This window comes from Lithobates pipiens, unplaced genomic scaffold (genome assembly GCF_037356315.1).
Source record: "Lithobates pipiens isolate NorthernLeopardFrog02 unplaced genomic scaffold, aLitPip1_a1.2 Scaffold_22, whole genome shotgun sequence".
Taxonomy (NCBI): domain Eukaryota; kingdom Metazoa; phylum Chordata; class Amphibia; order Anura; family Ranidae; genus Lithobates; species Lithobates pipiens.
Window position 1 is genome coordinate 8,324,328 of NW_027507784.1, and position 17,606 is coordinate 8,341,933.

The window sequence follows — 17,606 nt, forward strand, 5'->3', positions numbered from 1 at the left end:
CCGACAACCAACGGCCAGGGTTGTCGGGAAGAGGCCCTTGTCCTCATCAACATGGGGACAAGGTGCTTTGGGGTGGGGGGGCCGCGCGGCCCCCCCTTCCCCAAGGCACCCCCCCATGTTGAGGGCACGCGGCCTGGTGCGGCTCAGGAGGGGGGGCGCGCTCGATCGCCCCCCTTTCCTGGCCGGCCGGGTAGCGTGCTCGGACAAGGGTCTGTTGTGGACTTTGGGGGAACCCCCACGCCGATTTTTTTCGGCGTTGGGGTTCCCCTTTAAGCCCATTCCAGGCGGCGGAGCCCGCGACGTCTCCTTCGCGGGCCCCGCCTACCTGTACACGCGCTCGAAATGAGCGGACTTTCCTCCGAGCGGGAACAGTTTGCTCATTTCGAAAGTAGCCTACACACGGGCGGACTGTTCGCTCAAACACAGTTTCAGCGGACAGTTTTTCGGAATTTCTGAAAGACTTTGTCCGTCAAACTGTCCGCTGAAACTGTCCGCTGAAAGCCCACACACGAGCGGACTGTCCGCCCAAACACTGTTCAGCGGACAAGGTTGGGCGAACAGTCCGCCCGTGTGTACGCGGCCTTAGTGAACGTAACGAATTAGAATTTATCTGAAATAACAAACTATCCAAAAAAATTAATGCTGTATCTGAATGATTGGAATGTAATGAATTAATAATAATAAATAACAAGAACAATAATAATAATAAAAACGTTTTATTATTTTTTTATTAATTTGTTCCATTCGTTTGGATGTGACATTCATTATTTCAGATAATTTGTATCTTTGTATTTGTTACGTTCACTAACAGCCAAATGTAAAAGGAAATTCCAATACCTATAATTTAATAGATAGCTATTATTAGTTAGCAAATTTTCGGATTTTCTTTCTCATTTTCAAATTTACAAATTTTAAAATTTTAGAATTGCGATCATAATGACTGACCCAAAAAGCAAAAAAAAACCCAAATGAAACGAAAAATTAAAATTAATTTTTAGGAAGTACATATGTCTAATAAGTATAAGGGGGGTGAGGCGCAACATTCGATGTCTGAACAGTTTTCACCTTAACCACTTCCGGGCCAGCTCACGCTGATACACGTTGGTATTTTGAAGAGGGATATATCTGTTATGGCAGCAGTTAGCTACCAGAACCCCCTTCTTCAGTGAGTGGTCCGGTTTCCGATAATAGTGGTCTCTGCGGTGGATTCGCTGCACAATCACTTTTATTGCTGTTCTCTGGTACCCTCCATCGCTTACCTGAGCCGGCGGAGGCAATCCGTCCTCTTCCCTCTGTGGCATGGAGACAAGTGAGGGGAAGATGGCCTCCACCCGTCTCCATACCATTGCAGGGCGAAAGCTACGTCAAAACGTCACTTCTGCCCATAGCTCTTAATCACTTTCAGACCGGACCATTTTGCTGGCTTAAGACCAGAGCACTATTTGCGATTTGGCACTGCATCGTTTTGACAATTGCGCGGTCGTGCAACGTGGCTCCCAAACAAAATTGACGTCCTTTTTTCCCCACAAATAGAGCTTTCTTTTGGGGGTATTTAATCACCCCTGCGGTTTTTATTTTTTGCGCTATAAACAAAAATAGAGCGACAATTCTGAAAAAAAAAACGCATTATTTTTTACTTTTTATTATAATAAATATCCCCCAAAAATATATAAAAAAACTTTTTTTTCCCTCAGTTTAGACCGATACGTATTCTTCTACATATTTTTGGTAAAAAAAAAATCGCAATAAGCGATTATTGGTTTGCGCAAAAGTTATAGCGTTTACAAAATAGGGGATAGTTTTATGGCATTTTTATTAATAATTTTTTTTTTTACTAGTAATGGCGGCGATCAGCGATTTTTATTGTGACTGCGATATTGTGGCGGACACATCGGACATTTTTGACACATTTTTGGGACCATTGTCATTTATACAGCAATCACTGCTATATAAATGCACTGATTGCTGTGTAAATGACACTGGCAATGAAGGGGTTAACCAGGGAGTGGCAGTGTAGGGGTTAAGTGTGTCCTAGGGGCGTGTTTCTAACTGTGGGTGGGGCTGGGCTTTGTGTTAGTGAACACTGATCTCTGCCCCAATCACATGGAGCAGAGATCAGCGTCACTTGTTGCTAGGCAGAATGGGGAGATGCTGTTTACAACGGCATCTCCCTGTTCAGCCTCCCCTTGAGACGATCGCGACTGGACTCACGGGGGTTCCGACCAGCACGCGAGCACGCCGCCGGTGGCGCGCACCTGATGGCAGGGTGGCATATAAAAATAGATGTACCTATACGCCAATATGCCTGCCTGTGCCATTCTGCCGACGTACATCGGCGTGCGCCGGTCGGGAACTGGTTAAAGGGAATTTTTTTTCTTTTTTTTCAAATGACAACATTTTGTGAATGAATGAATAAGCAAATACGGTGTGACAGAAAGTATTGCAACGACCAATATTTTAATCTTTAGGGTGTTAGAAAAATAAAATATATAATGTTTGGAGTAATTTTCTAGCAAAAAAAACTGTTTTTAACTAAACAACAAATCTCAAAAAGAGGCTTGGTCCTTAAGTGGAATGCAATGAATGTATTAACCACTGTCCATCCAGGCCAATTCTGACATTTCTCTCCTACATGTAAAATTCATCATTTTTTTACTAGAAAATTCCATAGAGCCCCCCAAAAATTATATATATATATATTTTTTAAAATGATAAAAACAGTGTAGCGCTTCAATAATAATAAGTGTAATCAACACAAATTATAAAAATAATAATAGCAAAACAAAAATCGCACAAAACCAAATGCCTGGAAATAAAAGTCCAACATAAGGCACTCATTCCACTATGTTGATGGCATAGGAGTGGCCAAACCGTCACATGGAAGGAAAATTGTGTACTGGACGAATATGTTCATGCAGGTAGACTTGATTGTAAACATCAGTGAATAGTAGATAAATACTTCTTACCGGAACAGTTGGACTCACACAGTCATATGACGGCTGAGTCTGGAAGGCTTGGGGTCACAGTCAAGGACCAAGGAGTGTGAGGAGAGAGGTCAGTTGAGCTGGTGGAGGAGCTCCAGGCGGTTGTAGGCTCAAAGATGGATCCTTTCAGATGGAACATCAAAGGTCGAAGTAATCAAGCTCAAACGCAGCCCGTTGGACCAATACTCCAGCCTCCCCCGAATGGGGAGGGGGGTGTTTGTAAAGTTTTAAACCAAAACCATGGAGAAAAGGGAAAAGAAAAAAAGGCTCCACATGGTGCGGGTCAAACGATATAAAAACGTTGGTTTATTGAAGTCAAAAGGTAATAAATGACTTAGTGATCACATAAAAAAACGAAATGAACTTAAAAGCAATGTGGGGTACCAACAGCTCGCCCGACGCGTTTCGACATATGTGTCTTCAACTGGGGCATGTTGGAACCCACCACATTGCTGACAAATATATAGAGAATGAGAGAGAGGTTCCGCCTAACAAGAGGCGGGACATCCAATCTCAGACAGCCTCTTAAAGCTACAGTATACAATTTAGTCAAACCAAAGTATACCAATTCAGACACTATAAGCAAATGCAAATAACAACTCAGAATGCCACACATGCAGACTGTTAGATAGGTATTGATGACAATAAAATCTGGAAAATAAATAAAAAATAAGCCACCATGCTCACGCATGGATAGCACTGAATAGATTACATTATTCATAGCCTAATCAGATATATAGATGCAACATAATACAAATCACTTATGAAGCATATGCAAAGAACACATCAAGCAATAATACATAAAGGTAAAACCTGCGTTGTTAGTATACATAAAATACATTAAACCTTTACCAGAAACTGTCAGTTTGTATTTGCATTATTCACAGTCTCATCAGACTTATAAATTGCAAACAGCCCTAATGCTCATACAGAGCGCATACAGAGAGCACATCCAGTTCTAGTACAAACAATCAGATATGCACTGTCAATTATACATAAGCTGCACTATACTATCCCAAGAGCAAGCTGATTTGTTTATATTATAACAAAAACAGAGCTATGAAGTTCTCAGCGGTAATATCTAATAGAGATCTATCATTAGATGTCTCTTACTTGTTGTACCAGCAATGTGTGACCTGGGGATGTGCATAAGTAATCATGGTGATAATTGATACGTGATGATCGGTTTTGTAAAGTTTAGATCAGATGATGTTGTGGCCATCTTTTCACAAACTATAGCGCAGTGTTTTCCCCTTTTATATATATTTTTTAGTAAAGACCCTAGAAAATACAGTGGTGGTCATTGCAACTTTTTATCTTGCATGGTATTTGCGCAGCAATTTTTCTAATTTTTTTTTGGAAAAAAAAAAAAACGGTTTCATGCTTTAAAAAACAAAAACAAAACATTAACCAATTTTTTTTTTTTTTTGCATAATGTGAAAGATGAAGAAAAAGTTATGCTGAGCAAATAGTTACCTAACATTTCAGGCTTCAAAATTGCACGCGCTCGTGGAATGGCACCAAACTTCGGTGCGTAAAAATACCAATAGCCGGCGCTTTACATTTTTGTTTTGAGTTACAGAGGAGATCTAGGGCTAGAATTATTTCTCTCGCTCTAATGTGCACGGCGATACCGCCCATGTATGCATTTTCATATGTGGGCGGGATTTATGTATGCGCTTGCTTCTGCATGCAAGCACACGGGGACAGGGATGCTCTAATTTTTTTTTTTTTTTATTGTTCTTTTTTTTTTTTTTTAGTTTGACATTTAAAAAAAAAAAAAAATGTTTTAATCACTTTTATTCCTATTACAAGGAATGTAAACATCCCTTGTAATAGGAATATGGCATGACAGGTCCTCTTTACAGTGATATATGGGGGGGGGGGGGTCAATAAGACACCGGGCGGCACAGTGGTGTAGTGGGTAGCACTCTCACCTCACAGTAAAAAGGGTCGCTGGTTTGAATCCCAACCACGACTGCCTGGAGTTTGCATGTTCTCCCTGTGCGGGTTTCCTCCGGGTATTCCGGTTTCCTCCCACACTCCAAAGACATGCAGGTAGGTTTATTGGCTTCTGTCCAAAATTGGCCCCTAGTATATGAATGGGGACCTTAGATTGTGGGCTCCTTGAGGGTAGGGACCGATGTAGGGACCGATGTGAGTGTGCAATGTATAGGGACAATTGTAGACACTCACTCAGGTTGAACTGGATGGACTGGTGTCTTTATTCAACCTAACTAACTATGTAACCTCACATCTCACCTCTAGGCTGGGCGTTTGAATGGCCGGGCGTGACATCAATTGGCACCCAGCCTCTGAACAATCATAGAGACTCTGTTGACCCTCTGGTCAACTGGAAATCTCTATGATCACCATCCGGGGCCGGCGGATCCTGTCTCAGGCTTACCGATGGAAGCGGTGAGTTGGTAGAACCCCCGGAGGGCAGTGGGGGGGGGTGCTCCCCCTCGCTGACTGTAAGAATGATCAAGCAGCAGAACAGGCGATATGATCATTCTTATGGTGAAGGGAATTGCCGGCACTAAAAGATAATATCTGAATGATGCCTGTAGCTGCACTCGTCATTCAGATATACCCCCGCAAAGTCAAACACGTCCCTGTACGCAGCTTGGGCGGGAAGCGGTACAAATTGTTTAGGCCTTAGATCCACTTCAGCTCTAAATGGAGGGCCTGTGAGGACTTTTAAAATGTCACCCATGAAAAATATAGAGTACCCCAGGAACTGGGAATCAAAAGATTTAACCCCTTCCCGCCGAGCGTACGCAGATATGCGTACTCGGCTTCCGGGGGGTATACCGGGATGATGCCCGCACCTGCAGGCATCATCCCGGTACCGTTTTTTACAGCGGGCGATTGGCTTTCCAGCCATAACAACCGATGCGGCTAAAAGCCGCTCGGCTGTTATGCCGGAGGAGCGGGAGGGGACGTCCCCCCCTCCCGCCGCTGTTACCGGTGCTCCCGCTCGATCGGGAGCACCGATTGCGTGTCCGATGGCTCCGGCCGCTGGAGAGGAACTGGAACGAAGCCGTAATCGGCTTCGTTCCAGTCTCCTCATAGTAAACACGGAAGCGACGTCATGACGTCACTTCCCGTTTACTCGGCTGCCAATGGCGCCGGTTTAAAAAAAATATCCGGTATTCAGAATCGCCGTTTTCGGTGATCTGAATACATTGAAGTGTAAAGGAGGGGTGGGGGGTCTTTTAGACCCCCGATCCCTCCATAAAGAGTACCTGTCACCACCTATTACTGTCACAAGGGATGTTTACATTCCTTGTGACAGCAATAAAAGTGATCAAAATTTTTTTTTTATTTTAAACAATTTAGTAATTTTAAAATAAATAAAAAAAAAAAAAAAAATTTTTTTAAAGTGCCCGCCATCCCCGCGAGTTCGCAAAGCAAAGAAAACGCATACAGAAGTTGCGCCCGCGTATGTAAACGGTGTTCAAATCACACATGTGAGGTATTGCCGCGATCGTCAGAGTGAGAGCAATAATTCTAGCACTAGACCTCCTCTGTAACGCTAACCTGGTAACCGTAAAAAATGTTTAAAGCGTCGCCTATTGAGATTTTTAGGTACCGTACTTTGTCGTCAATCCACAAGTGCGTGCGATTATAAAGTGTGACATGTTTGGTATCTATTTACTCGGCGTAACATTATCTTTCACATTATGCAAAAAAAATGGGATAATTTTACTGTTTTTTTTTTTTTTAAATTAATGAAAGTGTACCTTTTCCCAAAAAGTTGCATTTAAAACACCAATGCGCAAATACCGTGTGACATAAAATATTGCAACAATGGCCATTTTATTCTCTAGAGTCTCTGTTAAAAAAAATATATATAATGTTTGGGGGTTCCAAGTAATTTTCTAGTAGAAAATATGGATTTTAACTTGTAAACACCAAATTCCAAAAATAGGCTTAGTCATGAAAGGGTTAAAAAAAAAAAAAAAAAAAAGTTAGCCCAATTTTTTATTTATTTTTTGCATAATGTGAAAGATGAAGAAAAATAAAAAGTTATGCTAATAATAAGCAAATAGTTACCTAACATTTCAGGCTTCCGCTAAGGTATTCCGCGGTCCGGACACATTGAATCGTCTGATTTTTTTCTGAACAATGATCCAGTTGTTGTATATTGTGACATGTCAGGAATGTCTCCATGCTGATTTGTAAAAAAAAAAAATAAATACTGAAAAGTTTTACTTTGATGCTTCATATTTGGTAAGAAAAAATGTAGCAGATGCAATAATGCAAAATAGAAACATTTATTGTATAAGCAAGATTTTTTTTTTTTTTTTTTTTTTTTTACATTTGTTATGTTCTCTTAACTGTTTTATTTTATTTGTTTCTTGTTTCAGAGCTCACCACCTCTCTGAACCCCAGTAAGTTCTATTTCTCTGTCCACTTCTTTCATTCTGCTTCGTTCTCTTATGACAGACCTGAGAAAATATCAGACTGGATTTCTAATGAAAAAGTGCCAAGAATATGGAAATGACAAAAATAAATAAAGACCGGGGCTTTTTTTTTTTTCTCAGAGCATAGTTGCAGGAACTACCCTCTTTTAAAGCCACCCCTTGTCTTCACCCCCCCCCCCCCCCCACCCACCTACGAGTACTGCCTCTTGGTTTCACCTCCCAGTGGCCATCCCTTTTAGAAAATACAGAACCAAGTATTCATGACATGTGAAGGACCTAACCCACAGTCACTTAAGCCACCCGTTAAACATAATATCCAACCCCAACTCCAAATCCCCCCCACAAATGACATGACGAGATTTTGAAGTAAATGACCTTGATGGCCTTTTATTAACAATTGCCTTAAAATTAAATGAATAACATTTTAACCACTTGCTTACTGGGCACTTAAACCCCCCCTCCTGCCCAGACCAATTTTCAGCTTTCAGCGCTGATGCACTTTGAATGACAATTGCGCGGTCATACAACACTGTACCCAAATTCAAATTTTTCATCATTTTTTTCCCCACAAATAGAGCTTTCTTTTGGTGGTATTGAATTACAGCCGAGAGTTTTATTTTTTGCTAAACAAACAAAATAAAATGCAAAAGTTTGTTATAAAATTTTGCAAACAGGTCATTTTTCTCCTTCATTGAAATGCGCTGATGAGGCGGCACTGATAGGCTGCACTGTTGGACACTGATAGGCACAGTTAAGGCAGCACTATTAGGCACAGATAAGGTGGCACTGATAGGCACAGATAAGGCGGCACTGATGGGCAAAGATGGGCACAGATAAGATGGCACGGATAGGTGGCATGGATGGGTGGCATGGATGGGTGGCACTAAGGGTCACTTATAGGTACCACTGATAGATGGGACTGATGGGCACTGATAGGTGGCACTAATAGGTGGCACTGCTTGGCACTGATGGGTGGCACTGATGGGCACTGATGGGCACTGGTAGATGACACCGATGGGCACGGATATGTGGCACTGGGGTGCAGCACTGTTGTTGAGGCAGATTTTGGGCACTGATAGGTGGCACTGTGGGCACTGATGGGTGGCACTGTGGGCACCAATGTGTGGCACTATGGGCACTGATGGGTGGCACTGATGGGGGGCACTTTTTTATTAGTTAGGTGGCACTGGCAGGGGGCAGGTGGGCACTGATAAGCTGGCCGTGATCGGGACTGATGTCCTGATCGCGGTCACCGGTGATCGGCTTTTTAAATAGCCGATTACCGGATCTGTTGTGTCACATGATCAGCTGTCATTGGCTGACAGCTGATCACGTGGTAAGGGGTCGGGATCGCCCCCTTGCTCCGATCCTTGATCAGGCGAGTCTCATAGACTCGCTGATCACAGACCGCGCCACGTGCGCCCCTCAGGGGGCACGCAGGCCGCTCGTGCACGGGACAACGTCAATAGACGTAGTCCCGGCAAAGCAGGTCCGCGCTGTAGCCGTCATTCGGCTATAGCGCGGATCCCTAGTGGTTAAATAACTCTTAACCAACTTTTATGTACTTTTGGGGTCTTCGAGGGAAACACACACCACTGGTCACTGCGCCAAACTTCTTTTAACTTTAGGCCTCCAGTCGCAAGCCCCCAGACCCGGAGACGGTACTCAACTTTCGCAGTGACCTACCTTTTACCCCTTCCTGGTTAACCCGTCGTTAACCGGAAGGTACCTGATAACCCCCATCCACAGATGGGTACCAACCATGTTAACCCCATCCCACAGATGGGTAACAACCATGTTAACCCCATCCCACAGATGGGTACCAACCATGGTAACCCCATCCCACAAATGGGTACCAACCATGTTAACCCCCATCCCACAGATGGGTACCAACCATGTTAACCCCCATCCCACAGATGGGTACCCACCATGTTAACCCCCATCCCACAGATGTGTACCCACCATGTTAACCCCCATCCCACAGATGGGTACCAACCATGTTAACCCCCATCCCACAGATGGGTACCAACCATGTTAACCAAATCCCACAGACGGGTACCAACCATGTTAACCCCCATCCCACAGACGGGTACCAACCATGTTAACCCCCATCCCACAGATGGGTACCAACCATGTTAACCCCCATCCCACAGATGGGTACCAACCATGTTAACCCCCATCCCACAGATGGGTACCAACCATGTTAATCCCCATCCCACAGATGGGTACCAAGCATGTCACATATGCATATAACATCCATATTCTCCTCCTCCAAAGACCCAACCACTGCAAGGTCTGTCCTTACAGCCCCTATTATAATTAACCATACTCGGGAGGGTGGGTGGGAATCTTCTCCTCCGCCGCTCACTAATGACATCACTCCCCTTTCTTCCTCATAGCTTCCTAACTCGAGCGCCTCCCCTGCTTTGGCCACTCCCCTTTCTTAAAGGGGACAACTTTTTCTCCAAAAAGCATGACTGTGCTGTCCACACCTGTCATGCCGTCCCTACGCTAATCCTTTCCTCTCTTTCTGCTCCAGGACTCTCTTTTGTGGTGTTAAGTAATGTGTATGCAATTTGTTAATGATAAAGAAAAAAAAGCATAAAATAGATCCCCTGCAGCCAGCAATAATAGATCCAATCCCATCAACAATAGATCCCCCCCAGCAAGTATAGACCCCCATCCCAGTCAAACTAGATCACCGACTCCCAGCAATAACAGATCCACCCAGCAACAAAAGATCCCTCACACACACATTTCATCTCCCAGACTCAAGTGCATAAACACATGTAAGGATCCTTAACCACTTCAGCCCCGGAAGGATTTACCCCCTTCCTGACCATTTTTTTGCGATTCAGAACTGTGTCGCTTTAACTAACAATTGCGTGGTCATGCAACGTGGCTCCCAAACAAAATTGATGTCCTTTTTTTCCCCATAAATAGAGCTTTCTTTTGATGGTATTTGATCACCTGTCGTTTTTATTTTTTGTGCTATAAACAAAAAGAGCGACAATTTTGAAAAAAAAACTCATTTTTTACTTTTTGCTTTAATAAATATCCCCGAAAATATATAAAAAAAAATATTTTTTAAACAGTTTCGGGCCGATATGTATTCTTCTACATATTTTTGATTTTCGCAAAAGTTATAGCGTCCTCAAAATAGGGGATATTTTTATGGCGTTTTTATTAATATTTTTTTTACTAGTAATGGTGGCGATCAGCGATCTTTATCACGACTGTGACATTTTGGCGGACACATCGGACAATTCTGACACAGTTGGCATTAATACAGCGTTGGCATTAATACAGCGATCAATGGTATAAAATTGCATTGATTACTTTAATAATTTCATTGGCAGTGAAGCGGTTAACCACTAGGGGGCGGGGAGGCGTTAAGTGTTCCTAGGGGCGTGTTTCTAACTGTCTGGGGGAGTGGCTGTGTGTGACACCACACTGATCGCGGCTCCCGATGACAGGGAGCAGACGGTCAGTGTGCTGTCATTAGGCAGAACGGGGAGATGCTGTTTACATCGGCATCTCCCCGATCTTGAGCTCCGTGACTCGATCACGGGTATTCTCACGGCGATCGAGTCCGCGGGACCCGCCGGGCGCGGAGCTTGCAGCAGGGGCCCGCACGCGCCGGCACGGCAGGGAATTCAAGGTAATGTACGGGTACGTTACTTTGCCCAGCCGTGCCATTCTGCCGACGTATAAGTACAGGAACTGGTTAAAGGAGTGCACGTGCATTCTATGCATTAAGATAAGAAATGTGTGCAGCAAGCTCCCCAGCACCCCCTTAATACTTACCTGAGCCCCATGTCTCTCCAGCGATGTCCACGAATGTCTTAGCCGTCCAGGGCACTCCTCCTGATGGGCTGAGACACAGCAGTGACGCCATTGGCTCCCGTGACTGTCAATCAATGTCAATCAGAGGAGAGAGGGGGTGGGACTCCATGTCTGAATGGATACACAGATTCCGGTTCTCTCAGGGGAGAGGAGACAGATTGTGTGTTCATACTAAGAATGAACACCAATCTCTGTCTCCTCCTAGTCAGTCCCATCCCCCTCACAGTTAGAACACACAGTGAGGGAACACAGTTAACCCCTTTATCGCCCTAGTGTTAACCCCTTCCCTGCCAGTGACATTTATACACAGTGGCGTAACTAGAACCTTCAGGGCCCTGATGCAAGAAACCATGAAGGGCCCCCCTGAACCCCAGCCAGGGCCCTTCCCTCTGAGTCTGGCGGTGGAACTCCATGGCATGGTCACATGTATGACCTTTGTGAATCATGTAGTTCCACCATTGGCATCAGTAGTTTTTTATTATTATTTTTATTTTTTTATTTTTAGGTGCCCCATCTGGCTGGGGAGAACAGACATCGGACTGAGTGGCAATGCATGGAGCAGGAGAGGGGTACTCTGAGGAGCCAGCCGAGGACACAGGTCATGCGAGGAATGCACAACTAAAGAGCAGCCAGTGCGGTAGTCGAGCATGGAGCTCTGCTAGTCACTCTCCACCTCCAGCCACCCGTGTGCATGGTGCACTGGTACCCCTAGCTGCCTATGCTGCTGCCAGCCATATGTAGAGGGGTCTGCATGGGCCCCCTGCAGCACAGGGCCCAGTTGCGGTCGCTACTGCTGCACCCCCTATAGTTACGCCCCTGTTTATACATTAATCCGTGCATTTTTATAGCACTAATCGCTGTATAATTGTCACTGGTCCCAAAAATGTGTCAAAATTGTCCGATCTGTCCATCGCAATGTCGCAGATCCAATAAAAATCGATGATCACAGCCATTAATAGTAAAAAAAATAATAATAATAATACAAACGACATAGATCTATCCCTTATTAGTCTCAAGGTCTGTGGACAGCAAGTTGCATGAAAGTCGTACTAAAGTAGTGCCGGGACTACTTTGAAGTCGCTGTGACTTGGAGTCGCACAGATATGAACGGTACTCATTGGAAATCATGGGGTACAACTTGACATGCGTCTTTTCAGTCCCAAGTCGCAGGACAAGTCTCAAAAGTGTGAAAGGGGCTTAACAGATGTTTTGCCCCTGGTGAGAGATTTGTATGTGATCTGCCATCACCATGCAATTCTATCGCACTATAGAACATTTGCTTCAGATTATAATATGTTTCTAAATGAGTCACTTTATTGATCTCATAGTTTGAACTTAATAACAGTACTGTGTTTACTTTTTCTCCAACACTAGATGTCACCAGTCTTCTGGGTTGAATGTTGGCCAGCTTCATCCAACCCATGTTCTCTGATACCAGGCTGGTATGGAGCTGCTCCCTGGGGTGGCATCATCCTCTAGTCTGGGTTCAAGAACTGATGGAGGGAGCAGTGAACACATTCCATTACATGAGTGCCACTCATAAAGAAGGTCCTACTACTACAGCCAAGGTAGAATAAAGAGGACCTATGACATCACCAGGCCAGCCTGAAGACTGTAGGAAAAAAGGGACATGTGAACAGTATAAGGATTGATATAAAATGGATCTACAGGGTCTTCAAGAAGGTGGGGGGGGGGGGGGGCTTGAGGTTGACTTAAGACAGAATAATTGAGACTGTTACCTCTTTGACATTTATTCATTTTTGTAGAGAAGAATACTTTGCAGGGATCTCATATAGAAATATTTCCTTTTCTTCAGGTACTCAAGGCTACAACTGTACACAGAGAGGTAAGTCACCAATTAAGAAATCTATGATCAGGCCCGGATTGGCCATAGGGCAATTGCCCAGTGGGCTGCGGCGGCTCGGGCCACCAGGCTGCAAGTCCATGCAGGGCACAAGGCTCTTTGAACCCGCACCACTCGTGCAGCCTCTCCGCAAGCCGGCGGGCTGCCAGTCAAACTCATCCCATCGGCGCCGGGGGCATGTAAACATAGAGGGGGTGGAGCTAGATGAGAAGCCTTTGGCCCGTATAAGTCAGCCATCAGTAACAGGGGGCGTGACTGTGAAAGGGGGAGGAGCCAGAGCAGACACCTGCTGTTGAGTCCTGACAACTTGAAGCCGGATAACTGAAAACGTGAGTTCCGCCCGTGCTCTGTGCTCACCCCCCCTGTAACCTGGATAGGAGGAGCAGTGGGGGGCGGCTGCATATAGAACAATCATTCTCTCCATCTTCCTCCTGCAGTATCGGAATGCCTGCGAGAGGTAGAGGAGAAGCAGGCATTCTGGAGGAAGATGGAGAGAATGATTGTTCTATATGCACCCGCCCCCACCGCTCCTCCTATCCTGCTTATTTATGCTGCCCCCCTCCCAGGCTCTCCACACCAACCATACTCTTTGCCTCCTCATGCTCTCTGCCACCCCCGAGTGCACTGTGCCACCCCTCTGGTGAGCTCCATCTCCCTCATGCTCTCTGCCACACCCCCCTTTGAGCTCCATCTCCCCCATGCTCTCTGCCACACCCCCCGTGAGCTCCATCTCCCCCATGCTCTCTGCCACCCCCCGTGCTCTCTGCCACCCCCTGTTCTCTCTGCCACCCCCATGCTCTGCGCTCAATCCCCTATGCTGTTCATATCCCCCCACGCTCTCCGCTTCCCCCCTGTGCTCTCCACTGCTCCCCTGTGCTTTCCACCTCCCTCATGTGCTCTCCACCAGCCACCTGTGTTCTCCACCTCCCCCCATGCTCTCCGCCACCCTCCCCGTGCTCTCCACCAGCTCCCCTGTGCTCACTACCTCCCTCCCATGCTCTCCACCAGCCCCCCTGTGCTCTCCACCTCCCCCAGGCTCTCCACCAGCCCCTCTGTGCTCTCCACCAGCCCCCCGTGCTCTCCACTGTCCTCCCTGTGCTCTCATCTCCCCCATGATCTCTGCTGCCCTCCCTGAGCTCTCCATCTCCTCCCATGCTCTCTGCTGCCCTCCCTGTGCTCTCCATCTCCCCCCATGCTCTCCACCACCCTCCCTGTGCTCTCCACCTCCCCCTATGCTCTCCACCTCCCCCTATGCTCTCCACCGCCCTCCCTGTGCTCTCCATCTCCTCCCATGCTCTCCACCACCCTCCCTGTGCTCTCCATATCCCCCATGCCCTCCACCACCCCCCCTGTGCCCTCCACTGCCCTCCCTGTGCTCTCCACCTCCCCCCATGCTCTCCACTGCCCCTTGTGCTCTTCTCTTCCTCCCTGTGCTCTCGAGCACCCCATGTTCTCAAGGTTCTTCCCTGTGCTCTCTATCCCCCCATGCTCTTTCCTGGTCCCACTTTGCCTCCCCCCCACCTTGCCTCCACCCCACCTCTGCTGGGTTCCCACCTCCCCTCTCTCAGGGGATCTGTCAGGGTTGAGAATAGGGAAGGGGCTGGTTAACATGTCATGGGCTGCTCAATCCAAAATACATGCAGTGTAAGTACCTGAATTTGACTTGGCATCAGTCTCTTTCAGTCCCCTGTACAGCAGATCTCAGATTGGGAGCGGGACCAGCAGACCTGATTGCCGCTGGTGTCCCACAATCGGGTCACAGAGCTGAAGAACGAGACGAGGTCTGTGTAAACAAACCTCTCCCCGTGCTTTCCCTGTGTGGCTGTGATGGTTTAAATGCCCCTTATACATAACAGAACACTTCATAAAGTAAACATTCACCTGGTAACTGAGCAGTCTCCGTTCTGTTAATAAATCAAATCCATTGACCGCCAACCCCCAAATTAGCCATCAGGCCATTTATACAGAAATTGGCAGATCTTATCAACTTCTCCACCACTGAACTGTTTAAGGAGAACAAAGAATATATAGTTTCATTATCATCCTGAGGCTTGACTAAGAGGCTGGGCAGCCTTGAAACATGTAGCCATATCTTCATACCTACTGGCATGTAACATCATTCCCCATTGGTTTCCACACTGCTTCTTACATCCTGGGCTCTGCCAGCCGGTGGTGGACTACTCCATACTCTGTCTCAGGTGTTTCACTGCCACCAGCTGTTACCGAGACGGATACCACATCAGGCTGAACCCCTATGATAAGTAAATATGAGTTACCAATTGACTTTTTATGCTTTCAATAAATGTATTTTAATACTACACTCAGAGTGCGCCCTCTGGTGTTTATTATTATCATCACCATCTTTACCTGCCTTACAGCTCCGACAACCAGGCATGTACTGGCCATTGGGACTACAGGGAGTTTCCCGGTGGGCCGATGGCTCAGTGGGCCACTCTGATGTAAGGGGGCTGGTGATGGGACACTCTGATGTAAGGGGGCTGGTGATGGGACACTCTGATGTATGGGGGCTGCTGATGGGACACTCTGATGTAAGGGGGTGCTGATGGGACACTCTGATGTAAGGGGGCTGCTGATGGGACACTCTGATGTAAGGGGCGTGCTGATGGGACACTCTGATGTAAGGGGCGTGCTGATGGGACACTCTGATGTAAGGGGCGTGCTGATGGGACACTCTGATGTAAGGGGCGTGCTGATGGGACACTCTGATGTAAGGGGGTGCTGATGGGACACTCTGATGTAAGGGGGCTGCTGATGGGACACTCTGATGTAAGGGGGCTGCTGATGGGACACTCTGATGTAAGGGGGCTGCTGATGGGACACTCTGATGTAAGGGGGCTGCTGATGGGACACTCTGATGTAAGGGGGGTGCTGATGGGACACTCTGATGTAAGGGGGGTGCTGATGGGACACTCTGATGTAAGGGGGGTGCTGATGGGACACTCTGATGTAAGGGGGCTGCTGATGGGACACTCTGATTAAGGGGGGTGCTGATGGGACACTCTGATGTAAGGGGGGTGCTGATGGGACACTCTGATGTAAGGGGGGTGCTGATGGGACACTCTGATGTAAGGGGGTGATGATGGGACACTCTGATGTAAGGGGGTGCTGATGGGACACTCTGATGTAAGGGGGTGATGATGGGACACTCTGATGTAAGGGGGTGATGATGGGACACTCTGATGTAAGGGGGTGATGATGGGACACTCTGATGTAAGGGGTGCTGATGGGACACTCAAAATGTAAGTGGGCCAGTCTGGATGAAGTCCAGGGCCAAATTTCTGTCCCAGTCCAGCCCTGCCGACAACATACATTTTCCAAATTCAGCACCAAAATAGACCAAGAGATTTGGTTATAATATTACCAGTGATCTCAAATGCATTTTATAAAACGTCAATAAAACATTGTTTTAACTGAACATGGTGTGTTACAGAGGGGACCTCCATTACTGTATTGATGGATTACGTGGTTTCCTATCGGGGTGATATTTACTTCAAAGAAGTTCTGAATCCTGTGTCAGCCAGATTCCCCTGCGTTAAACGGCAATATACGGCAATAACCCTGAACAATGCAGGTAAATACAAAAAAACGGTACTTATACGTTTTGGGACGCCTGCCTGTACACACACACGAACTTTAATGACATCCCAGTCTTAGTCAGTAGGGTTCAATATTTAGTTGGCCCACCCTTTGCAGTTACAACAGCTTCAACTCTTCTGGGAAGGCCGTCCACAAGGTTTAGGAGTGTGTCTATGGGGATGTTTGACCATTCTTCCAGAAGCGCATTTGTGAGGTCAGGCACTGATGTTGGATGAGAATTCCTGGCATGCAGTCTCCACTCTTATTCACCCCAAAGGCGTTAAGGTCAGGACTTTGCTTGGAGTGACTTTGTAGCTTATGCATGTATTTGCAAATGTGTGCCAACTAAGCTCCTGTTTTTAATGCAAACTGTTAGACAGGATAATTTGGTTGGTAGCAGGTTTGCTGGCGAGTTGAGCTGGGAATTTTCTTTAGTTTGGTATGGCATGCATTGCCCTTCCATGTGCTCTTTGCTGTGAAGGTCAATTATAGGTGGGGGCAGTGGCCAGTTGCTTGTCACTGATGTAATATTGGTGAGGGGACACACTGGACACCTTTGCTGCCATTGTGCTATGAGCTGGGTGTCCAGTGTGCCCCTGTGCCTTTAGGAAGGGGTGGGCTACTCCCAGGCTCCCTTGTCCTCTATCTATCCATTAGAATGGATGTGCTTCTACTGTGGAGGTTCTCATATATTTTCAAGAGTTAGGACTTCAGAAATATCGGGGTGCCTTGAAGCGGCTCTGCAGCCCTTCACATGTATTTGCAGCTGCATGTAGTATAGTCATAGGGGTTGATGATATGCTAAAGGCAAATAGACTGCACACTTAGCAAGTAGAGTTGAATTCTGGAAATACATTTGCTCCAGCGCTTAGTAAATGAGTTGCA

The 17,606-nt window shown here is 46.3% G+C and overlaps 1 protein-coding gene across 2 annotated transcripts in view; it reads left to right on the top strand.

Moving 5' to 3' along the window:
* LOC144000353 (uromodulin-like) overlaps positions 1-17,606 on the top strand; it is a 206,572-nt gene that overhangs the window by 14,484 nt on the left and 174,482 nt on the right. For both annotated transcript variants that reach the window (XM_077494143.1, XM_077494144.1), the window contains exons 2-4: positions 7,358-7,381; positions 13,077-13,106; positions 16,576-16,716. In XM_077494143.1, coding sequence (XP_077350269.1) covers positions 7,358-7,381; positions 13,077-13,106; positions 16,576-16,716 — 195 coding nt within the window. The remainder of the gene's footprint in view (positions 1-7,357; positions 7,382-13,076; positions 13,107-16,575; positions 16,717-17,606) is intronic.